Raw genomic sequence first — 26,244 nt, forward strand, 5'->3', positions numbered from 1 at the left:
TCTTATAGTCAATATTTATTATGAGTAACATTTAAAGCAACACATTTAAATATAAACAAATATTGTAACGGCTCATAAAATTACATTTTGAGCCTTATTGAAACTTAATATCAACAATATGTATATTTTTATTACAAAATGTTACCTTCATTTCCATAGTACAATATAAAAAGGAATATCTTAAGTCCCTGTCACCAAATTATGTTCCTGCAATAAAATTATTTTAAAAAATTGAGATATCCACAAACGAACATACAATGTACGCAATTTACAATAAGGAATAAGGTTAAAGCCGTGTTATGTCCAAAGGGGTGTTTCTGTCAGGGTATTTGGGAGGGAGGGATGGGTTTGGGAACCCCTGGTCCTTGCTGGGGGAGAGGTGGCTGGGTGGCAGGAGGTTTGTTCCGATAGTTTTCTCCATACCTAAAAGTGACACATTAAAACAAAAAAAATCAACATAAAAAAACAAATACAACTAAGGCATATGCAATGACACTTTTTTCCCCCCAAATGAAAGTCAAAATATGCTATGATAAAGCATTAATACCTGGGACCTGAGGTAGCTGATGGCGGATATGCAGGCATTGGCTGGAAACAGATATGAAGAGCGCAGAATTACTACAACATATAAATGATGAATAAAATCAGGTCCTAGATCTGTTTGTGTCGTATCGCCCACTCCCATTGGTCATCGCCAGACATGGCCAGGCTATCGCCCACTCCCATTGGTCATCGCCAGACATGGCCAGGCTATCGCCCACTCCCATTGGTCATCGCCAGACATGGCCAGGCTATCGCCCACTCCCATTGGTCATCGCCAGACATGGCCAGGCTATCGCCCACTCCCATTGGTCATCGCCAGACATGGCCAGGCTATCGCCCACTCCCATTGGTCATCGCCAGACATGGCCAGGCTATCGCCCACTCCCATTGGTCGTCGCCAGACATGGCCAGGCTATCGCCCACTCCCATTGGTCATCGCCAGACATGGCCAGGCTATCGCCCACTCCCATTGGTCGTCGCCAGACATGGCCAGGCTATCGCCCACTCCCATTGGTCATCGCCAGACATGGCCAGGCTATCGCCCACTCCCATTGGTCATCGCCAGACATGGCCAGGCTATCGCCCACTCCCATTGGTCATCGCCAGACATGGCCAGGCTATCGCCCACTCCCATTGGTCATCGCCAGACATGGCCAGGCTAGTGAAAGAAAAGGTCTAACCAGACATGTTTGAGGCTTTGGGTTTAATCCCCTGCAAAGGATGACTTCCCTGCACATTTTTACCACGATGGCAGTTGATGGAAAAAACCTGCTCAGCTCTGTATTCTGTTCCACTTAACAAAGACATAGTGTGGTCTGAAATTATTGACCCCCTTGATAAAGATGAGCAAAAATGACTATAAAATAAATCATTTAAAATATTGAGCTATATATTCCCATTTACATTTACATTACATTTTACATTTTAGTCATTTAGCAGACGCTCTTATCCAGAGCGACTTACAGTTAGTGAGTGCATACATTATTTATTTTATTGTTATAAAAAAAAAAAAAATCATACTAGCCCCCTGTGGGAAACGAACCCACAACCCTGGCGTTGCAAACGCCATGCTCTACCAACTGAGCTACATCCCTGCTGGCCATTCCCTCCCCTACCCTGGACGACGCTGGGCCAATTGTGCGATCTGGAAGTGTTCTGTACGGAGGAATGGTCTAAGATCCCTCCCATTGTGTTCTCCAACTCATTAAACATTTTAGAAAAAGGCTCAGTGCTGTTATCCTTGCAAGGTCAGGTATTGAAAACAGGGGTGTCAATTTTGACCTTTACCTTTTTGAGAATTATGTATTAAATAATCATTTCCATTTTTTTTATAGCTCATTATTTTAATGATTTATTTCAGTCATTTTTGCTCATCTTTATCAAGGGTGTCAATATCAGATCCCACTGTACATGCAGTGGAACTGTTTACCTGACGGGGTGGGGCCTGTGTTGCTGGGAAAACTGTTTACCTGACGGGGTGGGGCCTGTGTTGCTGGGGCCTGTGGAGTTGCTCGTCTTGGGACATGGCCATTCGCTGTGTTCTTTGACCTGCGGACATTAGACATCATCATGTGAAAAGCAACAGCTGTGACTGGGAGAAAGTTACCCAGTTTTACAAATACATGCTTTTAATCTCATACAATTTCTATGTCACACAACCTGTTGAACGAATCAAAGAAATGCCACAAACTAGGTTTGTACGGTTTTGAGATGAGATGTACCCAGTTTGTCACTTTTTTTGTTGGTTTACTCATAAGCTAGGAGTCTATAGCTAGGCTAGGCGTCTATAGCTAGGCTAGGCGTCTATAGCTAGGCTAGGCGTCTATAGCGAGGCTAGGCGTCTATAGCTAGGCTAGGCGTCTATAGCTAGGCGTCTATAGCTAGGCTAGGCGTCTATAGCGAGGCTAGGCGTCTATAGCTAGGCTAGGCGTCTATAGCGAGGCTAGGCGTCTATAGCGAGGCTAGGCGTCTATAGCTAGGATGGGCGTCTATAGCGAGGCTAGGCGTCTATAGCTAGGCTAGGAGTCTATAGCTAGGCGTCTATAGCGAGGCTAGGTGTCTATAGCTAGGCTAGGAGTCTATAGCTAGGCTAGGCGTCTATAGCTAGGCTAGGCGTCTATAGCTAGGCATCTATAGCGAGGCTAGGCGTCTATAGTTAGGCTAGGCGTCTATAGCTAGGCTAGGCGTCTATAGCTAGGCTAGGCGTCTATAGCGAGGCTAGGCGTCTATAGCGAGGCTAGGCGTCTATAGCTAGGCTAGGCGTCTATAGCGAGGCTAGGTGTCTATAGCGAGGCTAGGAGTCTATAGCTAGGCTAGGCGTCTATAGCTAGGCTAGGCGTCTATAGCTAGGCTAGGCGTCTATAGCTAGGCTAGGCGTCTATAGCTAGGCTAGGCCTCTATAGCGAGGCTAGGACTCTATAGCTAGGCTAGGAGTCTATAGCTAGGCGTCTATAACTAGGCTAAGCGTCTATAGCTAGGATAGGCGTCTATAGCTAGGCTAGGCCTCTATAGCTAGGCTAGGCCTCTATAGCTAGGCTAGGCGTCTATAGCTAGGCTAGGAGTCTATAGCTAGGCGTCTATAGCTAGGCTAGGTGTCTATAGCTAGGCTAGGAGTCTATAGCTAGGCGTCTATAGCGAGGCTAGGTATCTATAGCTAGGCTAGGAGTCTATAGCTAGGCTAGGCGTCTATAGCTAGGCTAGGCGTCTATAGCTAGGCGTCTATAGCGAGGCTAGGCGTCTATAGTTAGGCTAGGCGTCTATAGCTAGGCTAGGCGTCTATAGCTAGGCTAGGCGTCTATAGCTAGGCTAGGCGTCTATAGCTAGGCTAGGCGTCTATAGCTAGGCTAGGCGTCTATAGCGAGGCTAGGAGTCTATAGCTAGGCTAGGCGTCTATAGCGAGGCTAGGAGTCTATAGCTAGGCTAGGCGTCTATAGCTAGGCTAGGCGTCTATAGCGAGGCTAGGCGTCTATAGCTAGGCTAGGCATCTATAGCTAGGCTAGGCCTCTATAGCTAGGCTAGGAGTCTATAGCTAGGCTAGGAGTCTATAGCTAGGCGTCTATAGCGAGGCTAGGCGTCTATAGCGAGGCAAGGCGTCTATAGCGAGGCAAGGCGTCTATAGCGAGGCATCTATAGCGAGGCTAGGAGTCTATAGCGAGGCTAGGCGTCTATAGCGAGGCTAGGCGTCTATAGCGAGGCAAGGCGTCTATAGCGAGGCGTCTATAGCTAGGCTAGGCGTCTATAGCTAGGCTAGGCGTCTATAGCGAGGCTAGGCGTCTATAGCGAGGCTAGGCGTCTATAGCTAGGCTAGGCGTCTATAGCTAGGCTAGGCGTCTATAGCGAGGCTAGGCGTCTATAGCGAGGCTAGGCGTCTATAGCTAGGCTAGGCGTCTATAGCGAGGCGTCTATAGCTAGGCTAGGAGTCTATAGCGAGGCTAGGCGTCTATAGCTAGGCTAGGCGTCTATAGCTAGGCTAGGCGTCTATAGCTAGGCTAGGCGTCTATAGCGAGGCGTCTATAGCTAGGCTAGGCCTCTATAGCTAGGCTAGGAGTCTATAGCTAGGCTAGGAGTCTATAGCTAGGCGTCTATAGCGAGGCTAGGCGTCTATAGCGAGGCAAGGCGTCTATAGCGAGGCAAGGCGTCTATAGCGAGGCATCTATAGCGAGGCTAGGAGTCTATAGCGAGGCTAGGCGTCTATAGCGAGGCTAGGCGTCTATAGCGAGGCTAGGCGTCTATAGCGAGGCGTCCTATAGCTAGGCTAGGCGTCTATAGCTAGGCCAGGCGTCTATAGCGAGGCCAGGCGTCTATAGCGAGGCTAGGCGTCTATAGCCAGGCTAGGCGTCTCATAGCCAGGCTAGGCGTCTATAGCGAGGCTAGGCGTCTATAGCGAGGCTAGGCGTCTATAGCTAGGCTAGGCGTCTATAGCGAGGCGTCTATAGCTAGGCTAGGAGTCTATAGCGAGGCTAGGCGTCTATAGCTAGGCTAGGCGTCTATAGCTAGGCTAGGCGTCTATAGCTAGGCTAGGCGTCTATAGCGAGGCGTCTATAGCTAGGCTAGGAGTCTATAGCGAGGCTAGGCGTCTATAGCGAGGCTAGGCGTCTATAGCTAGGCTAGGCGTCTATAGCGAGGCTAGGCGTCTATAGCTAGGCTAGGAGTCTATAGCTAGGCTAGGCGTCTATAGCTAGGCTAGGCGTCTATAGCTAGGCTAGGCGTCTATAGCTAGGCTAGGCGTCTATAGCTAGGCTAGGCGTCTATAGCTAGGCTAGGCGTCTATAGCTAGGCTAGGCGTCTATAGCTAGGCTAGGCGTCTATAGCTAGGCTAGGCGTCTATAGCTAGGTGTCCATCCAATTAGCAATAGATTTTCATGCGAATACTCTAGAATCCGCATAAAGAAAATATACACATTTTCCCACCAGTGGTGTGTTTCCACCAAACTGACTTGTTGCGGATAAAAAAAAGTGCGTGATGACGAAGTGCACACGAAATGTTCTTCTTCGCTTAAGTATTCGTGTACCGAATAACAATCTAAAGTTCAATATGTTTCCGTTTGCATTTTTAACTCGACCAATAGTTTTTTTTCACAACTGTTTGCGTTAAAATAGCAAATGTGCCCACTCTGGTCTTGGCTCTCAGATACAGAAGGTTAGTCTGAGCTCCAGCCAACCGCTCAACAGCTCTCAGATAGAGTAGGTTAGTCTGAGCTCCAGCCAACCGCTCAACAGCTCTCAGATAGAGTAGGTTAGTCTGAGCTCCAGCCAACCGCTCAACAGCTCTCAGATAGAGTAGGTTAGTCTGAGCTCCAGCCAACCGCTCAACAGCTCTCAGATAGAGTAGGTTAGTCTGAGCTCCAGCCAACCGCTCAACAGCTCTCAGATAGAGTAGGTTAGTCTGAGCTCCAGCCAACCGCTCAACAGCTCTCAGATAGAGTAGGTTAGTCTGAGCTCCAGCCAACCGCTCAACAGCTCTCAGATAGAGTAGGTTAGTCTGAGCTCCAGCCAACCGCTCAACAGCTCTCAGATAGAGTAGGTTAGTCTGAGCTCCAGCCAACCGCTCAACAGCTCTCAGATAGAGTAGGTTAGTCTGAGCTCCAGCCAACCGCTCAACAGCTCTCAGATAGAGAAGGTTAGTCTGAGCTCCAGCCAACCGCTCAACAGCTCTCAGATAGAGTAGGTTAGTCTGAGCTCCAGCCAACCGCTCAACAGCTCTCAGATAGAGTAGGTTAGTCTGAGCTCCAGCCAACCGCTCAACAGCTCTCAGATAGAGTAGGTTAGTCTGAGCTCCAGCCAACCGCTCAACAGCTCTCAGATAGAGTAGGTTAGTCTGAGCACCAGCCAACCGCTCAACAGCTCTCAGATAGAGTAGGTTAGTCTGAGCTCCAGCCAACTGCTCAACAGCTCTCAGATACAGTGGGTTAGTCTGAGCTCTAGCCAACCGCTCAACAGCTCTCAGATACAGTGGGTTAGTCTGAGCTCCAGCCAACCGCTCAACAGCTCTCAGATACAGTGGGTTAGTCTGAGCTCCAGCCAACCGCTCAACAGCTCTCAGATACAGAAGGTTAGTCTGAGCTCCAGCCAACCGCTCAACAGCTCTCAGATACAGTGGGTTAGTCTGAGCTCCAGCCAACCGCTCAACAGCTCTCAGATACAGTGGGTTAGTCTGAGCTCCAGCCAACCGCTCAACAGCTCTCAGATACAATGGGTTAGTCTACATGATGAGATTATTATGGGTAAGAGAGAGAGAGTATTTGTGTTTGTCAAACGGCAGTCGAGCATCGATCATCATGTCACCAGAATAAGACCTTAGATTTTTTTTGGCAGTCGAGCATCATGTCACCAGAATAAGACCCTCGATATTTATTGGAAAGGAGCATCAAGCTCATCACCGTGCACTTTCACCACCCTGTGAAGTTCATCATAACTTATTTAATCTGTAGCCTGATAAACTGAATGGTTTCCAGAGTCGCAGTGGGAGGACCACACACCATATCATCGCGTGACCCCAAGTTTACTTCGATATAATGGTTATTATTTCAATATTTGCACATAAAAAGGTGTTTCCGTCGCCATTTCTCGCATAAATAATATGATCAATCCAAAAGGATCCCACCATTGTCGAACAAACACATGATCTGCTAGCATTTATACCATGTCACCGCAACATCCTGTTTCCATCACAGCTGACTTTACTCACAAACTGTGGATGGAAACGTGGTTATAGACAAACATTGTTTATACACATGACTGGGTTTACCTCGAGCATGTTGAGCGCAGTCCTTTGAGGCATCGTTCCAGGGTATCCCTTCTAAACACATAGAGCAGCACCAACACCAGGAGCACCAGGATGGGAACCACCAGCAGAAAGAAGATCAGCAGGCCGTCCCTCAGGGAGTGATCTGGGAACAGCAGAGGGATAGTTATTAGTGAAGATCAGCAGGCCGTCCCCCAGGGAGTGATCTGGGAACAGCAGAGGGATAGTTATTAGTGAAGATCAGCAGGCCGTCCCTCAGGGAGTGATCTGGGAACAGCAGAGGGATAGTTATTAGTGAAGATCAGCAGGCCGTCCCTCAGGGAGTGATCTGGGAACAGCAGAGGGATAGTTATTAGTGAAGATCAGCAGGCCGTCCCCCAGGGGAGTGATCTGGGAACAGCAGAGGGATAGTTATTAGTGAAGATCAGCAGGCCGTCCCCCAGGGGAGTGATCTGGGAACAGCAGAGGGATAGTTATTAGTGAAGATCAGCAGGCCGTCCCTCAGGGGAGTGATCTGGGAACAGCAGAGGGATAGTTATTAGTGAAGATCAGCAGGCCGTCCCACAGGGAGTGATCTGGGAACAGCAGAGGGATAGTTATTAGTGAAGATCAGCAGGCCGTCCCTCAGGGAGTGATCTGGGAACAGCAGAGGGATAGTTATTAGTGAAGATCAGCAGGCCGTCCCTCAGGGAGTGATCTGGGAACAGCAGAGGGATAGTTATTAGTGAAGATCAGCAGGCCGTCCCCCAGGGAGTGATCTGGGAACAGCAGAGGGATAGTTATTAATGAAGATCAGCAGGCCGTCCCTCAGGGAGTGATCTGGGAACAGCAGAGGGATAGTTATTAGTGAAGATCAGCAGGCCGTCCCCAGGGAGTGATCTGGGAACAGCAGAGGGATAGTTATTAGTGAAGATCAGCAGGCCGTCCCTCAGGGAGTGATCTGGGAACAGCAGAGGGATAGTTATTAGTGAAGATCAGCAGGCCGTCCCACAGGGAGTGATCTGGGAACAGCAGAGGGATAGTTATTAGTGAAGATCAGCAGGCCGTCCCTCAGGGAGTGATCTGGGAACAGTTATTAGTAAAGAGAACAATACAACTTTATTGTCCATGTTACAACAAATGCGTCTTCTGCCCCAACTCCCCTGACAGCACGCATCACACACAGGTGCAGTCCATTCAGCTCACTCTGTGCAGTGTGACGAGTTCGCACATTTGAGACATGCCTGAACTGCAAACCCAATCGGTGCACAGGGCGAGGTAAAACACCTTACCATATAGACCAGCAGACAGGACTGATCATGAGGGATCCACTTTAAAAGACACTCTACTACACTTGAAAGCCAATCAATTAAGCTATAATATATCAGACAGCGGTAGTAACAATCTATAATGGCAGGTAGAGATGGGAAAGGTGTTCAGTACCTATTTATAATGGCAGGTAGAGATGGGAAAGGTGTACAGTGAACAGTACCTATCTGAGCAGGGCCGCTGTCCACACTGCCCCCACTCCCGGACTTGGCACAGTAAGGAGGTCCCCAGCCGTCAATACAGTGGCAGTTCCCCTTGTTATTACACACCTGGGGAAGATATATCAACCAATCAATCAATCAATTAATTAATTAACCAATCAACCAACCAATACAATAGACACTGAGATCTCTCCCCAGAAGTGGCCATCAGAGAGCCTGCAACATGTGATGTGTCCAACCCCTTCTAGACACTGACATCTCTCCCCAGAAGAGGCCATCAGAGAGCCTGCAACATGTGATGTGTCCAAGCCCTTCTAAAGGACGAGATCTCTCCCCAGAAGAGGCCATCAGAGAGCCTGCAACATGTGATGTGTCCAACCCCTTCTAGACACTGAGATCTCTCCCCAGAAGAGGCCATCAGAGAGCCTGCAACATGTGATGTGTCCAACCCCTTCTACAGGATGAGATCTCTCCCCAGAAGAGGCCATCAGAGAGCCTGCAACATGTGATGTGTCCAACCCCTTCTAGAGGACGAGATCTCTCCCCAGAAGAGGCCATCAGAGAGCCTGCAACATGTGATGTGTCCAACCCCTTCTAGACACTGAGATCTCTCCCCAGAAGAGGCCATCAGAGAGCCTGCAACATGTGATGTGTCCAACCCCTTCTAGACACTGAGATCTCTCCCCAGAAGAGGCCATCAGAGAGCCTGCAACATGTGATGTGTCCAACCCCTTCTAGACACTGACATCTCTCCCCAGAAGAGGCCATCAGAGAGCCTGCAACATGTGATGTGTCCAACCCCTTCTAGAGGATGAGATCTCTCCCCAGAAGAGGCCATCAGAGAGCCTGCAACATGTGATGTGTCCAACCCCTTCTTATCTTACCCCCCGACTGTTACATGTGTTCTTGGCATCACAGTGGAGGTTCACAGGCAGTAGAGCTGAGGCATTCACACACTGGAAGTCAATACAGGCCTGGAAGAAAAAAGAGATGAGTACTGGGTTTTATCTCTGGATTCAATCAAATGTCCCATAGCAATGTCTACAAAGCATTACTGTACTCCTAATGCCTCAACACACACCCACACCCTGTGGAAGAAGTGAAATCATCTTAGAAAGATAGGTTGGCAGGTAGCTTAGTGGTTTAGAGCGTTGTGCCAGTAACCAAAAGGTCGCTGGTTCTAATCCCTGAGCCGACTAGGTGAAAAATCTGTCGATGTGCCCTTGAGCAAGGCACTTAACCCTAATTGCTCCTGTAAGTCGCTCTGGATAAGAGTGTCTGCTAAATGACTAAAATGTCAAATGGAAAGATGGAAAAGGGACCCCAAAACCAAAATGACCCATAAGCCTTACCATTCCCTTGGCACAGGGGCTGCCCCGGTGGACATAGGCAGGGTCCAGAACATCAGTGCCAAGGTTAAAGTCTGCGTTGACACATGACGAGCCATCTATAATCTGGTTACTGACGGAGCCTCCAGGAGGGGGCTTGTTGGTGTCTACATTAGTGCACTGCACCTTCCCACACATGGCATTACTGCAGGGAGACAGTGGAGACAGGGACGGCATCAGCAGTAACTCTATACTCAGCCCGTTTCTGGTTCTATACTCAGCCCGTTTCTGGTTCTATACTCAGCCCGTTTCTGGTTCTATACTCAGTCTGTTTCTGGTTCTATACTCAGCCCGTTTCTGGTTCTATACTCAGTCTGTTTCTGTTTCTATACTCAGCCCGTTTCTGGTTCTATACTCAGCCTGTTTCTGGTTCTATACTCAGCCTGTTTCTGGTTCTATACTCAGCCTGTTTCTGGTTCTATACTCAGCCCGTTTCTGGTTCTATACTCAGCCCGTTTCTGGTTCTATACTCAGTCTGTTTCTGGTTCTATACTCAGCCCGTTTCTGGTTCTATACTCAGCCCGTTTCTATTCTCAGCCCGTTTCTGGTTCTATACTCAGTCTGTTTCTGGTTCTATACTCAGCCCGTTTCTGGTTCTATACTCAGCCCGTTTCTATTCTCAGCCCGTTTCTGGTTCTATACTCAATTCCTATACTCAGGCCGTTTCTGGTTCAATTGTCAGTCTGTTTCTGTTTCTATACTCAGCCCGTTTCTATACTCAGCCCGTTTCCTATACTCAGCCCGTTTCGGTTTCTATACTCAGGCCGTTTCTATACTCAGCCCGTTTCCTATACTTGGTCTGTTTCTATACTCAGCCCGTTTCTGTTTCTATACTCAGCCCGTTTCCTATACTCAGCCCGTTTCTGTTTCTGTTCCTATACTCAGCCCGTTTCTATTCTCAGCCCGTTTCTGGTTCTATACTCAGTCTGTTTCTGGTTCTATACTCAGCCCGTTTCTGGTTCTATACTCAGCCCGTTTCTATTCTCAGCCCGTTTCTGGTTCTATACTCTGGCCGTTTCTATACTCAGTCTGGTTCTGGTTCTATACTCAGCCCGTTTCTGGTTCTATACTCAGCCCGTTTCTATTCTCAGCCCGTTTCTGGTTCTATACTCAGCCCGTTTCTGGTTCTATACTCAGCCCGTTTCTGGTTCTATACTCAGCCCGTTTCTATTCTCAGCCCGTTTCTGGTTCTATACTCAATTCCTATACTCAGGCCGTTTCTGGTTCAATTGTCAGTCTGTTTCTGTTTCTATACTCAGCCCGTTTCTATACTCAGCCCGTTTCCTATACTCAGCCCGTTTCGGTTTCTATACTCAGGCCGTTTCTATACTCAGCCCGTTTCCTATACTTGGTCTGTTTCTATACTCAGCCCGTTTCTGTTTCTATACTCAGCCCGTTTCCTATACTCAGCCCGTTTCTGTTTCTGTTCCTATACTCAGCCCGTTTCTGTTTTCTATACTCAGCCCGTTTTCCTATACAATATGACAAATATAAATTCACTAAGACAAAATAAATAAAATATTTCTTATCTTACTTTTAATTATGAATGCTGATAACAAATTCTGAGCACTTACGCCGAGCTACATTTCACATAGTTCCCTGACGATGTCATTCCACAGTTCCCAAACGTATCCCCCTTTAGATTAGCAGTCTGAAAGCAGACATCTGCTGCCTTTCTTGCACCTGGAAATAAAATAATCAAAAGATATACATTTCAGACAAAGAAATAAAAGTATTAACTGCCAGACACAAGGTGACAGTACTTTCTTGTTCGTTTAAAAAGGCCAATGCAGTCATGTCAGATATACCGGTATTCATTTTGTACAATAGCCTACCTTCTTCAAAGAGAAATTTGCATTGGTAGTCGTAGGTCTGGCAGCGGCCCTCGTAACAGTACGCTGCGTCATTCTCACAGGGAAGCCCGTCCATGATATAGAAGTCAGAGGGACAGAAGGCTGTGGAGCCGTTGCAGTATTCTGGGAGGTCACATGTGTTGACAGATCCCCTGCACGGTGTCCCTGACACGCTGATCTGAAATTGGAGAGAAATTAGGCCGGAGAAACGTTATTAATAATTTTTCAAAATCGGTTGACGGATCCATCATTGCATTAAAAAGTTGAAACCTCCCAAACATTTCTGACAAACAGCGCAACACAATCCTAGGCCCTCCCCCCCCAACAAACGACTCTAATTGAAAATCATTGATTTGCTGTCAGGTTTGGGAGCATCCTAATCCATACAGTTTAGAAGACAGACAGCAGCCGACTAACCTTGCAGTCCTTGCAGCAGCTTCCCTGAGCGCAGGCCGATCCCCAGGTCAACTTACAGGTGGCCGCGTCACAGCACTTATTGGTACACTCCTGCAACATTGGCAAGATTAGCAAATTTAGGCATGACACGCCAACAACTAATTCTGAACCTACACATCCATGCATAACTGACCAAATTATAAAACAAATCCTTAAAGTGAGTGTGGAAGAGCTGAAAAAAAAAAAGATTGTTGTCTATCAACAATGATAAAGCTACCTGGGTCTGACATCTTGGATGGAAAATTACTGAAGATGATAGCGGACGATATTGCCACTCCTATTTGCCATATCTTCAATCTAAGCCTGCAGGAAAGTGTGTGCCCTCAGGCCTGGAGGGAAGCGAAAGTAATTCCACTACCAAAGAATAGCAAAGCAACTTTTATCGGCTCAAACAGCCGACCAATCAGCCTGTTACCAACCCTTAGTAAAGGGGCCATTTCTTTGGGGGACCAAATACAATGCTATTTCACAGTTAACAGACTTTCAGCACGATAATAGGGAAGGATATTCAACAAGCACAACACTGACTGATGACTGGCTGAGAGAAATTGATGATAAAAAAGATTGTGGGAGCTGTTCTGTTAGTCTTCAGTGCAGCTTCTGACATTATCAATCATAATCTGCTGCTGGAAAAACGTATGTGTTATGGCTTTACACCCCCTGCTGTGGATAAAGGGTTACCTGTCTAACAGAACACAGAGGGTGTTCTTTAATGGAAGCCTCTCCAACATAATCCAGGTAGAATCAGGAATTCCCCAGGGCAGCTGTCTAGGCCCCTTACTTTTTTCAATCTTTCCTAATGACCTGCCACTGGCTCTGAGTAAAGCCAGTTTGTCTATGTATGCTGATGACTCAACACTATACACGTCAGCTACTACAGCGACTGAAATCACTGCAACACTTAAAGAGCTGCAGTCAGTTTAAGAATGGGTGGCAAGAAATAAGCTGGTCCTAAATATTTAAAAAACTAAAAGCATTGTATTTGGGACCAATCATTCACTAAACACTAAACCTCAACTAAATCCTGTAATGAATAATGTGGAATTTGAGCAAGCTGAGGAGACTAAACTGCATGGAGTAACCCTGGGTTGTAAAATGTAATTGTCAAAACATATTGATGAAACAGTAGCTAAGATGTCCATAATAAAAGTGCTGCTCTGCTTTCTTGACATTGCTATCAACAGGGCAGGTCCTACAGGCCCTAGTTTTGTGGTACCTGGACTACTGTTCAGTCCTGTGGTCAGGTGCCACAAAGAGGGACTTGGGAAATTACAATTGGCCCAGAACAGGGCAGCACGGCTGGCCCTTAAATTACACGGAGAGCTAACATTATTAATATGCATGTCAATCTCTCCTGGCTCAAAGTGGAGGAGAGATTCACTTCATCACTACTTGTATTTGTGAGAAGTATTTGACATGCTGAATGCACTGAGCTGTCTGTTTAAACTACTGGCACACAGCTCGGACACCCATGCATACCCGACAAGACATGCCACCAGAGGTCTCTTCACAGTCCCCAAGTCCAGAACAGACTATGGGAGGCGCACAGTACTACATAGAGCCATGACTACATGGAACTCTATTCCACATCAACTCATTCAAGCAGTAGAATCAGATATTTTTTTTTAAACCAGATAAAACTACACCTTATGGAACAGCCGGGACTGTGAAGAGACACACACACAGACACAGACACACATAAGACACGTACACAAGGATAGATATGTGATAGAGTAGTGGCCTGAGGGAACACACTTAATGTGTTGTGAAATCGGTTGTAATTGTATATAACTGCCTTAATTTTGTTGGACCAAGTACAGTAGCTGCTGCCTTGGCAGGAACTAATGGGGATCCATAATAAACCCCAGGAAGAGTAGCCGCTGCCTTGGCAGGAACTAATGGGGATCCATAATAAACCCCAGGAAGAGTAACTGCTGCCTTGGCAGGAACTAATGGGGATCCATAATAAACCCCAGGAAGAGAAGCTGCTGCCTTGGCAGGAACTAATGGGGATCCATAACAAACCCCAGGAAGAGAAGCTGCTGCCTTGGCAGGAACTAATGGGGATCCATAATAAACCCCAGGAAGAGAAGCTGCTGCCTTGGCAGGAACTAATGGGGATCCATAATAAACCCCAGGAAGAGTAGCTGCTGCCTTGGCAGGAACTAATGGGGATCCATAATAAACCCCAGGAAGAGTAGCTGCTGCCTTGGCAGGAACTAATGGGGATCCATAATAAACCCCAGGAAGACTAGATGCTGCCTTGACTCCAGTATCTATGCTGCAATAGTCTATGTGCCGGGGGGCTGGGGTCAGTCTGTTATATCTGGTGTTATTCTCCTGTCTTATCTGGTGTCCTGTATGAATTTAAGTATGCTCCCTCTAATTCTCCCTCTCTCTCTCTCTCCCCTCCCGGAGGACCTGAACCCTAGGACCATGCCTCAGGACTACCTGGCCTGATGACTCCTGGCTGTCCCCAGTCCACCTGGTCGTGCTGCTGCTCCAGTTTCAACTGTTCTGCCTGCGACTATGGAACCCTGACCTGTTCACTGGACGTGCTGCCTTGTCCCAGAACTGCTGTTTTCAACTCTCTCTCTCTACCGCACCTGCTATTTCAACCTCTAAATGCCCGGCTATGAAAAGCCAAGTGACATTTACTCCTGAGGTACTGACCTGTTGCAACCTCTACATTTGACATTTTAGTCATTTAGCAGACGCTCTTATCCAGACCGACTTACAGTTAGTGAGTGCAATTCTTTTTTTTTTTTTCATACTGGTCCCCCGTGGGAATCGAACCCACAACCCTGGCGTTGCAAGCGCCATGCTCTACCAACTGAACTACACAGGACTACAACCACTGTGATTATTATTTTACCCTGCTGGTCATCTATGAAGAGTAGCTGCTGCCTTGTCAGGAACTAATGGGGATCCATAATAAACCCCAGGAAGAGTAGCTGCTGCCTTGGCAGGAACTAATGGGGATCCATAATAAACCCCAGGAAGAGTAGCTGCTGCCTTGGCAGGAACTAATGGGGATCCATAATAAACCCCAGGAAGAGTAGCTGCTGCCTTGGCAGGAACTAATGGGGATCCATAATGAATCCAAAACACCAAACAACACTCAGCCAAAGCTCCCATTAACACAACAGCTTCGTAATAATATAAAGCAATTAATCATGAATCAATTATACATATCAATCAATGTGTCAATGAATCAACAAATCAAGCATTATAGAAAGCCATTCAATAGGTAACTTATTCCCACTAGTATGGTGAGGCACCATGGCCTATTGTTATTGTCGACAGACAGACAGACAGACAGGTAGTCAGACAGACAGGTAGTCAGACAGACAGGTAGTCAGACAGAGACAGACAGGTAGTCAGACAGACAGACAGAGACAGACAGGCAGACAGACAGGTAGTCAGACAGACAGGCAGACAGACAGAGACAGACAGGCAGACAGACAGGTAGTCAGACAGACAGGTAGTCAGACAGAGACAGACAGGCAGACAGACAGGTAGTCAGACAGACAGGCAGACAGACAGACAGACAGGCAGACAGACAGGTAGTCAGACAGACAGGTAGTCAGACAGAGACAGACAGGCAGACAGGCAGACAGACAGGTAGTCAGACAGACAGGCAGACAGACAGGCAGACAGACAGGCAGACAGACAGGCAGACAGACAGGAGACAGACAGTACCTGGGGTGTTCCACAGTCGCACGCCTCTCCTTCCTCCAACATGCCGTTGCCACACTTAGCAACAGAGATGACGTTTGACTGGGAGGGCTGGTTCAGCAGACACATCCCTCCGCCACGCAGGACCAGACGCTCAAAGTCAGAGGCACTACAGCCACTGAAGAGGGTGGATCCACTGGGAGGAGAAGACATCTAACAATGCTGTACATGCATACTATAGAAATGGAATCATTCAATCATTTACAAAATCAATGGCTTTATTTCTATCAGACATCCACTTATCAATTTGACCAACAGTATGTGGACACCCGCTCGTCAAACATCTCATTCCAGAATCATGGGCATTAATATGGAGTTGGTCCCCCTCCTTTGCTGCCATAACAGCCTCCACTCTTCTGCTTTCCACTAGATGTTGGAACATTGCTGGACTTGCTTCCATTCAGCCACAAGAGCATTAGTGAGGTCGACACTGATTTTGGGCGATTAGGCCTGGCTCACAGTCGGCGTTCCAATTAATTCCAAAGGTGTTCGATGGGGTTGAGGTCAGGGCTCTGTGCAGGCCAGTCAAGTTCTTCCACACCGATCTCGACAAACCATTTCTGTATGGACCTCGGTTTGTGCACGGGGGCATTGTCATGCTGAAACAGGAAAGGGCCTTCCCCAAACTGTTGCCACAAAGTTGGAAGCACAGAATCGTCTAGAATGCCATTGTATGCTGTAGTGTTAAGATTTCCCTTCACTGGAACTAAGGGGCCTGAACCATGAAAAACAGCCCCAGACCATTATTCCTCCTCCACCAAACTTTATAGTATGCATTGGGGCAGGTAGCGTTCTCCTGGCATCCGCTCCTGTCCGTCAGACTGCCAGATGGTGAACCGTTTTCACTGCTCCAGAGTCCAATGGCGGCGAGCTTTACACCACTCCAGCTGATGCTTGGCGTCGCGCATGTTGATCTTAGGCTTGTGTGCGGCTGCTCGGCCATGGAAACCCATTTCATGAAGCTCCCGACGAACAGTTCTTGTGCTGACGTTGCTTCCAGAGGCAGTTTGGAACTCGGTAGTGAGTGTTGCAACCGAGGACAGACGATTTTTACCCTCTACGCGCTTCAGCACTCGCCGGTCCCGTTCTGTGAGCTTGTGTGACCTACAACTTCACGGCTGAGTCGTTGTTGCTCCTAGATGTTTCCACTTCACAATAACAGCACTTACAGTTGACCGGGGCAGCTCTAGCAGGGCAGAATTTTGACAAACTGACATGCCGGAAAGGTAGCATCCTATGACGGTGCCACGTTGAAAGTCACTGAGCTCTTCAGTAAGGCCATTCTACTGCCATTGTTTGTCTATGGAGATTGCATGGCTGTGTGATCAATTATAATTTTTTTCAGCCACACCCGTTGCTGACATAGCCAAATCCACTAATTTGAAGGGGTGTCCACATACTTTTCTGTATATATACAGTACCAGTCAAAAGTTTGGATACACCTACTCATTCAAGGGTTTTTCTTTATTGTTACTATTTTCTACATTGTAGAATAATAGTGAAGACATCAAAACTATGAAATAACACATATGGAATCATGTAGTAACCAAAAAAGTGATAAACAAATGAAAATATATTTTATATTTGAGAGTATTCAAATAGCCACCCTTTGCCTTGATGACAGCTTTGCACACTCTTGGCATTCTCTCAACCAGCTTCATGAGGTGGTCACCTGGAACGCATTTCAATTAACAGGTGTGCCTTCTTAAAAGTTCATTTGTGGAATTCCTTTCCTTCTTAATGCGTTTGAGCCAATCAATTGTGTTGTGACAAGGTAGGGGGGAATACAGAAGATAGTCCAATTTGGTAAAAGACCAAGTCCATATTATGGCAAGAGCAGCTCAAATAAGCATAGAGAAACGACAGTCCATCATTACTTTAAGACATGAAGGTCAGTCAATGTGGAACATTTCAAGAACTTTTAAAGTTTCTTCAAGTGCAGTCGCTAAAACCATCAAGCGCTATGATGAAACTGGCTCTCATGAGGACCGCCACAGGAAAGGAAGACCCAGAGTTACTTCTGCTGCAGAGGATAAGTTAATTAGTTACCAGCCTCAGATTGCAGCCCAAATAAATGCTTCACAGAGTTAAAGTCCCAGACAAATGTCAACATCAACTGTTCAGAGTGGACTGTGTGAATCAGGCCTTCATGGTCAAATTGATGCAAAGAAACCACTACTAAAGGACACCAATAAGAAGAAGAGACCTGCTTGGGCCAAGAAACACGAGAAATGGACATTAGACCAGTGGAAATGTGTCCTTTGGTCTAGAGTCCAAATTTGAGATTTTTTGTTCCAACCGCTGTGTCTTTGTGAGACGCGGTGTGGGTGAACGGATGATCTCCGCATGTGTATTTCCCACCGTAAAGCATGGAGGAGGAGGTGTGATGGTGTGGGGGGTGCTTTGCGGTGACACCGTCTGTGATGTATTTAGAATTCAAGGCACACTTAACCAGCATGGCTACCACAGCATTCTGCAGCGATACGCCATCCCATCTGGTTTGGGCTTAGTGGGACTATTATTTGTTTTTCAACAGGACAATGACCCAACACACCTCCAGGCTGTGTAAGGGCTATTTGACGAAGAAGGAGAGTGATGGAGTGCTGCATCAGATGACCTGGCCTCCACAATCACCGACCTCAACCCAATTGAGATGGTTTGGGATGAGTGAAGGAAAAGCAGCCAACAAGTGCTCAGCATATGTGGGAACTCCTTCAAGGCTGTTGGAAAAGCATTCCAGGTGAAGCTGGTTGAGAGAATGCCAAGAGTGTGCAAAGGGTGGCTATTTGAAGAATCTGAAATATATATATTTTTTTAATTGTTAACACTTTTTTGGTTACTACATGATTCCATGTGTTATTTCATAGTTGAGGTCTTCACTACTATTCTACAATGTAAAAAAATAAAAAAATAAAGAAAAACCCTTGAATGAGTAGGTGTGTCCAAACAGTGTTGACCAATACAGTGGCAACTTCACATCTAATATAGTTCAACAAACAGGTTGAATAGCAGATGGCCTCTTAAAAAGACAATGCAAAGGGGGAAAAAAAAGGGGTCAAATAAAAGGAGAACGTTGGTTTAGTGTGTGGTGATGACAGGACTTTACTTACGATGCCGTGGCAGCCATGACACAGCTCCCTCCATTACAGGTGCAGCGGCCGTCATCGTGATTCATGCCCAGGTTATGGCCCATCTCGTGGGCCACTACAGTGGAGACGTAGCCCAGATTGTCGCCACCATACTGGAGAAAACATTCAGTGGAAGACACACACACACGCTGCTCATATAGGTTTCATATTTGGAATCGTTCAAAGTGTATAAGAAGAAATTATGATTTAAACCAAAAGCACAAAAAGGAGTTTAAAATACTCTGAATACCATAACGACAAACAGGAGCCTTTGGAACCTGGTATTACACAGAGCGCTGCACATTACAATACAAAGGAGAATCTGTGGAATGCCACAGACGCTGTGCTTCGTCACTGTGGACTGGTCTGTGGTCAACCACCGCATTCTTATTGGCAGACTAAATAGCCTTGGTTTCTCAAATGACTGCCTCGCCTGGTTCACCAACTACTTCTCAGATAGAGTTCAGTGTGTCAAATCGGAGGGCCTGTTGTCTGGACCTATGGCAGTCTCTATGGGGGTGCCACAGGGTTCAATTCTTGGGCCGACACTTTTCTCCGTGTATATCAATGATGTCGCTCTTGCTGCTGGTGACTCTCAGATCCACCTCTACGCAGACGACACCATTTTGTATACATCTGGCCCTTCATTGGACACTGTGTTAACAAACCTCCAAACGAGCTTCAATGCCATACAACAATCCTTCAGTAGCCTTCAACTGCTCTTAAACACTAGTAAAACTAAATGCATGCTTTTCAATCGAACGCTGCTAGCACCCGCCCACCCGACTAGAATCACCACTCTCGACGGGTCTGACCTAGAGTATGTGGACAACTACAAATATCTAGGTGTCTGGTTAGACTGTAAACTCAACTTCCAGACTCACATAAATAATCTCCAATCCAAAGTTAAATCTAGAATCGGCTTCCTATTTCGCAACAAAGCCTCCTTCACTCATGCTGCCAAACATGCCCTCGTAAAACTGACTATCCTACCGATCCTTGACTTTGCGATGTCATTTACAAAATAGCCTCCAACACTCTACTCAGCAAATTGGATGTAGTCTATCACAGTGCCATCCGTTTTGTCTCCAAAGCCCCATACACTACCCACCACTGTGACCTGTACGCTCTTGTTGGCTGGTCCTCACTACATGTTCGTCGTCAAACCCACTGGCTCCAGGCCATCTATAAATCACTGCTAGGCAAATCCCGCCTTATCTTAGCTCATTGGTCACCATAGCAGCACCCACCCGTAGTCTGCGCTCCAGCAGGTATATCTCACTGGTCATTCCCAAAGCCAACACCTCCTTTGGACGCCATTCCTTCCAGTTCTCTGCTGCCAATGACTGGGAACGAATTGCAAAAATCTCTGAAGCTGGAGACTCTTATCTCCCTCAATAACTTTAAGCATCAGTTGTCAGAGCACCTTACCGATCACTGCACCTGTACACAGCCCATCTGAAATTAGCCCACCCAACTACCTCATCCCTATATTGTTATTTATTTTGCTCTTTTGCACCCCCAGTATCTCTATTTGCACATCATCTCTTGCACATCTAGCATTCCAGTGTTAATACTATTGTAATTATTCTGCACTATAGCCTATTTATTGCCTTACCTCCATAACTTGCTACATTTGCACACACTGTATATATATTTTCTGTTGTATTTCTGACTTTGTTTTTTTTACCCCATATGTAACTCTGTGTTGTTTTTATTGCACTACTTTGCTTTATCTTGGCCAGGTCGCAGTTGTAAATGAGAACCTGTTCTCAACTGGCTTACCTGGTTAAATAAAGGTGAAATAAAATAAATAAATAAAAAAGACGCTGTTCTTCGTCACTGCGGACTGGTCTGTGGAGTGCCACAGATGCTGTTCTTCGTCACTGTGGACTGGTCTGTGGAATGCCACAGACGCTGTGCTTCGTCACTGTGGACTGGTCTGTGGAATGCCACAGACGCTGTTCTTCGTCACTGTGGACTGGTCTGTGGAATGCTACAGACGCTGTGCTTCGTCACTGTGGACTGGTCTGTGGAGTGCCACAGACGCTGTGCTTCGTCACTGTGGACTGGTCTGTGGAATGCCACAGACGCTGTGCTTCGTCACTGTGGACTGGTCTGTGGAATGCCACAGACGCTGTTCTTCGTCACTGTGGACTGGTCTGTGGAATGCCACAGACGCTGTTCTTCGTCACTGTGGACTGGTCTGTGGAGTGCCACAGACGCTGTGCTTCGTCACTGTGGACTGGTCTGTGGAATGCCACAGACGCTGTTCTTCGTCACTGTGGACTGGTCTGTGGAATGCCACAGACGCTGTTCTTCGTCACTGTGGACTGGTCTGTGGAATGCCACAGACGCTGTTCTTCGTCACTGTGGACTGGTCTGTGGAATGCCACAGACGCTGTTCTTCGTCACTGTGGACTGGTCTGTGGAATGCCACAGACGCTGTTCTTCGTCACTGCGGACTGGTCTGTGGAATGCCACAGACGCTGTTCTTCGTCACTGCGGACTGGTCTGTGGAATGCCACAGACGCTGTTCTTCGTCACTGTGGACTGGTCTGTGGAATGCCACAGACGCTGTTCTTCGTCACTGTGGACTGGTCTGTGGAATGCCACAGACGCTGTTCTTCGTCACTGTGGACTGGTCTTGCCTGTTACATCTGTGTAGCCGTTTGACTCCTGTGTTATTCATGAGCTGCATCCCAAATGGTACCCTATTGCTTTTATAGTGCACTACTTTAGATCAAGGCTCTGGTCAAAAGTAGTGTCATTAAAAGGGAATATGGGTGTCATTTGGGAAGCAACCATGGTGTGTCTGAGAACAAACTGCACTATTGTCTTCCGACATCAGAGTGACTCATGAATAATCTAGACCTATCAGGTGGCTGACATGACCTCACAATGCTAACAACCACAACGTCAGATGGTACTAGCTGGCTAGCTGTTACAAGGATTAGTCTGCTAGGTGTTAGGGTCCTGTCTCTGGCTAGCTGTTACAAGGATTAGTCTGCTAGGTGTTAGGGTCCTGTCTCTGGCTAGCTGTTACAAGGATTAGTCTGCTAGGTGTTAGGGTCCTGTCTCTGGCTAGCTGTTACAAGGATTAGTCTGCTAGGTGTTAGGGTCCTGTCTCTGGCTAGCTGTTACAAGGATTAGTCTGCTAGGTGTTAGGGTCCTGTCTCTGGCTAGCTGTTACAAGGATTAGTCTGCTAGGTGTTAGGGTCCTGTCTCTGGCTAGCTGTTACAAGGATTAGTCTGCTAGGTGTTAGGGTCCTGTCTCTGGCTAGGTGTTACAAGGATTAGTCTGCTAGGTGTTAGGGTCCTGTCTCTGGCTAGGTGTTACAAGGATTAGTCTGCTAGGTGTTAGGGTCCTGTCTCTGGCTAGCTGTTACAAGGATTAGTCTGCTAGGTGTTAGGGTCCTGTCTCTGGCTAGCTGTTACAAGGATTAGTCTGCTAGGTGTTAGGGTCCTGTCTCTGGCTAGGTGTTACAAGGATTAGTCTGCTAGGTGTTAGGGTCCTGTCTCTGGCTAGCTGTTACAAGGATTAGTCTGCTAGGTGTTAGGGTCCTGTCTCTGGCTAGCTGTTACAAGGATTAGTCTGCTAGGTGTTAGGGTCCTGTCTCTGGCTAGCTGTTACAAGGATTAGTCTGCTAGGTGTTAGGGTCCTGTCTCTGGCTAGCTGTTACAAGGATTAGTCTGCTAGGTGTTAGGGTCCTGTCTCTGGCTAGCTGTTACAAGGATTAGTCTGCTAGGTGTTAGGGTCCTGTCTCTGGCTAGCTGTTACAAGGATTAGTCTGCTAGGTGTTAGGGTCCTGTCTCTGGCTAGCTGTTACAAGGATTAGTCTGCTAGGTGTTAGGGTCCTGTCTCTGGCTAGCTGTTACAAGGATTAGTCTGCTAGGTGTTAGGGTCCTGTCTCTGGCTAGCTGTTACAAGGATTAGTCTGCTAGGTGTTAGGGTCCTGTCTCTGGCTAGCTGTTACAAGGATTAGTCTGCTAGGTGTTAGGGTCCTGTCTCTGGCTAGCTGTTACAAGGATTAGTCTGCTAGGTGTTAGGGTCCTGTCTCTGGCTAGCTGTTACAAGGATTAGTCTGCTAGGTGTTAGGGTCCTGTCTCTGGCTAGCTGTTACAAGGATTAGTCTGCTAGGTGTTAGGGTCCTGTCTCTGGCTAGCTGTTACAAGGATTAGTCTGCTAGGTGTTAGGGTCCTGTCTCTGGCTAGCTGTTACAAGGATTAGTCTGCTAGGTGTTAGGGTCCTGTCTCTGGCTAGCTGTTACAAGGATTAGTCTGCTAGGTGTTAGGGTCCTGTCTCTGGCTAGCTGTTACAAGGATTAGTCTGCTAGGTGTTAGGGTCCTGTCTCTGGCTAGCTGTTACAAGGATTAGTCTGCTAGGTGTTAGGGTCCTGTCTCTGGCTAGCTGTTACAAGGATTAGTCTGCTAGGTGTTAGGGTCCTGTCTCTGGCTAGCTGTTACAAGGATTAGTCTGCTAGGTGTTAGGGTCTGCTTGGCTAGCTGTTAGGTGATTAGTCTGCTAGGTGTTAGGGTCCTGTCTCTGGCTAGCTGTTACAAGGATTAGTCTGCTAGGTGTTAGGGTCCTGTCTCTGGCTAGGTGTTACAAGGATTAGTCTGCTAGGTGTTAGGGTCCTGTCTCTGGCTAGCTGTTACAAGGATTAGTCTGCTAGGTGTTAGGGTCCTGTCTCTGGCTAGCTGTTACAAGGATTAGTCTGCTAGGTGTTAGGGTCCTGTCTCTGGCTAGCTGTTACAAGGATTAGTCTGCTAGGTGTTAGGGTCCTGTCTCTGGCTAGCTGTTACAAGGATTAGTCTGCTAGGTGTTAGGGTCCTGTCTCTGGCTAGCTGTTACAAGGATTAGTCTGCTAGGTGTTAGGGTCCTGTCTCTGGCTAGCTGTTACAAGGATTAGTCTGCTAGGTGTTAGGGTCCTGTCTCTGGCTAGCTGTTACAAGGATTAGTCTGCTAGGTGTTAGGGTCCTGTCTCTGGCTAGCTGTTACAAGGATTAGTCTGCTAGGTGTTAGGGTCCTGTCTCTGGCTAGCTGTTACAAGGATTAGTCTGCTAGGTGTTAGGGTCCTGTCTCTGGCTAGCTGTTACAAGGATTAGTCTGCTAGGTGTTAGGGTCCTGTCTCTGGCTAGCTGTTACAAGGATTAGTCTGCTAGGTGTTAGGGTCCTGTCTCTGGCTAGCTGTTACAAGGATTAGTCTGCTAGGTGTTAGGGTCCTGTCTCTGGCTAGCTGTTACAAGGATTAGTCTGCTAGGTGTTAGGGTCCTGTCTCTGGCTAGCTGTTACAAGGATTAGTCTGCTAGGTGTTAGGGTCCTGTCTCTGGCTAGCTGTTACAAGGATTAGTCTGCTAGGTGTTAGGGTCCTGTCTCTGGCTCGGTGTTACAAGGATTAGTCTGCTAGGTGTTAGGGTCCTGTCTCTGGCTAGCTGTTACAAGGATTAGTCTGCTAGGTGTTAGGGTCCTGTCTCTGGCTAGCTGTTACAAGGATTAGTCTGCTAGGTGTTAGGGTCCTGTCTCTGGCTAGCTGTTACAAGGATTAGTCTGCTAGGTGTTAGTCTGCTAGGTGTTAGGGTCCTGTCTCTGGCTAGGTGTTACAAGGATTAGTCTGCTAGGTGTTAGGGTCCTGTCTCTGGCTAGCTGTTACAAGGATTAGTCTGCTAGGTGTTAGGGTCCTGTCTCTGGCTAGCTGTTACAAGGATTAGTCTGCTAGGTGTTAGGGTCCTGTCTCTGGCTAGCTGTTACAAGGATTAGTCTGCTAGGTGTTAGGGTCCTGTCTCTGGCTAGCTGTTACAAGGATTAGTCTGCTAGGTGTTAGGGTCCTGTCTCTGGCTAGGTGTTACAAGGATTAGTCTGCTAGGTGTTAGTCTGCTAGGTGTTAGGGTCCTGTCTCTGGCTAGGTGTTACAAGGATTAGTCTGCTAGGTGTTAGGGTCCTGTCTCTGGCTAGCTGTTACAAGGATTAGTCTGCTAGGTGTTAGGGTCCTGTCTCTGGCTAGCTGTTACAAGGATTAGTCTGCTAGGTGTTAGGGTCCTGTCTCTGGCTAGCTGTTACAAGGATTAGTCTGCTAGGTGTTAGGGTCCTGTCTCTGGCTAGCTGTTACAAGGATTAGTCTGCTAGGTGTTAGGGTCCTGTCTCTGGCTAGCTGTTACAAGGATTAGTCTGCTAGGTGTTAGGGTCCTGTCTCTGGCTAGCTGTTACAAGGATTAGTCTGCTAGGTGTTAGGGTCCTGTCTCTGGCTAGCTGTTACAAGGATTAGTCTGCTAGGTGTTAGGGTCCTGTCTCTGGCTAGCTGTTACAAGGATTAGTCTGCTAGGTGTTAGGGTCCTGTCTCTGGCTAGCTGTTACAAGGATTAGTCTGCTAGGTGTTAGGGTCCTGTCTCTGGCTAGCTGTTACAAGGATTAGTCTGCTAGGTGTTAGGGTCCTGTCTCTGGCTAGCTGTTACAAGGATTAGTCTGCTAGGTGTTAGGGTCCTGTCTCTGGCTAGCTGTTACAAGGATTAGTCTGCTAGGTGTTAGGGTCCTGTCTCTGGCTAGCTGTTACAAGGATTAGTCTGCTAGGTGTTAGGGTCCTGTCTCTGGCTAGCTGTTACAAGGATTAGTCTGCTAGGTGTTAGGGTCCTGTCTCTGGCTAGGTGTTACAAGGATTAGTCTGCTAGGTGTTAGGGTCCTGTCTCTGGCTAGCTGTTACAAGGATTAGTCTGCTAGGTGTTAGGGTCCTGTCTCTGGCTAGCTGTTACAAGGATTAGTCTGCTAGGTGTTAGGGTCCTGTCTCTGGCTAGCTGTTACAAGGATTAGTCTGCTAGGTGTTAGGGTCCTGTCTCTGGCTAGCTGTTACAAGGATTAGTCTGCTAGGTGTTAGGGTCCTGTCTCTGGCTAGCTGTTACAAGGATTAGTCTGCTAGGTGTTAGGGTCCTGTCTCTGGCTAGCTGTTACAAGGATTAGTCTGCTAGGTGTTAGGGTCCTGTCTCTGGCTAGCTGTTACTAGGATTAGTCTGCTAGGTGTTAGGGTCCTGTCTCTGGCTAGCTGTTACAAGGATTAGTCTGCTAGGTGTTAGGGTCCTGTCTCTGGCTAGCTGTGTCACGAACCGGCTCAAGTTCGTAACAAAAGGGAGACACGTGGAGACAAGGAGTACTCAAAGTATATATTTATTAATTAAAGTAACTAACTGAAATAACAATGGGGTGTGTAATCAGTAATCAGTAGTGTAAGTGAGTGTTTGCTTGCATAAATGTAATATAGAAAAGTGTTGATAAGTGCCAAAGCAAACAACCCAAAAAGGCCACAAAAATATCACAACCAAAATCAAAGTATCTGCCTGGAGAGAGTCTCCCTAATGAATGTGGAAGAGGTCCATTTATCCTGGGACACACCCGGCCCAGGTGTTTCCCATGTAGCTGACGACCCTCCCAACTCC

General features: G+C 47.2%; 1 protein-coding gene across 4 annotated transcripts in view; it reads right to left on the bottom strand.

The window, feature by feature from the left end:
• Window positions 1-26,244, bottom strand: part of LOC121578429 (disintegrin and metalloproteinase domain-containing protein 9) — a 68,806-nt gene continuing 42,562 nt past the window's right edge. For 2 of the 4 annotated variants that reach the window (XM_045215820.1, XM_045215821.1), the window contains 12 exons: window positions 18,802-18,932; window positions 15,656-15,827; window positions 11,915-12,004; window positions 11,480-11,675; window positions 11,219-11,327; window positions 9,609-9,789; window positions 9,141-9,230; window positions 8,259-8,364; window positions 6,791-6,932; window positions 1,973-2,091; window positions 548-588; window positions 1-423 (listed from right to left, as the gene is read on the bottom strand). In XM_045215820.1, the coding sequence (XP_045071755.1) occupies window positions 298-423; window positions 548-588; window positions 1,973-2,091; window positions 6,791-6,932; window positions 8,259-8,364; window positions 9,141-9,230; window positions 9,609-9,789; window positions 11,219-11,327; window positions 11,480-11,675; window positions 11,915-12,004; window positions 15,656-15,827; window positions 18,802-18,932 (1,503 nt within the window). In that variant the 3' untranslated portion in view covers window positions 1-297. Of the gene's footprint in view, window positions 424-547; window positions 589-1,972; window positions 2,092-6,790; window positions 6,933-7,658; window positions 7,850-8,258; window positions 8,365-9,140; window positions 9,231-9,608; window positions 9,790-11,218; window positions 11,328-11,479; window positions 11,676-11,914; window positions 12,005-15,655; window positions 15,828-18,801; window positions 18,933-26,244 lie in introns of those variants that run through there. The other 2 variants (XM_045215822.1, XM_045215823.1) reach the window with 2 other exon arrangements.

This window comes from Coregonus clupeaformis, unplaced genomic scaffold (assembly GCF_020615455.1).
Source record: "Coregonus clupeaformis isolate EN_2021a unplaced genomic scaffold, ASM2061545v1 scaf0527, whole genome shotgun sequence".
Lineage (NCBI taxonomy): Eukaryota > Metazoa > Chordata > Actinopteri > Salmoniformes > Salmonidae > Coregonus > Coregonus clupeaformis.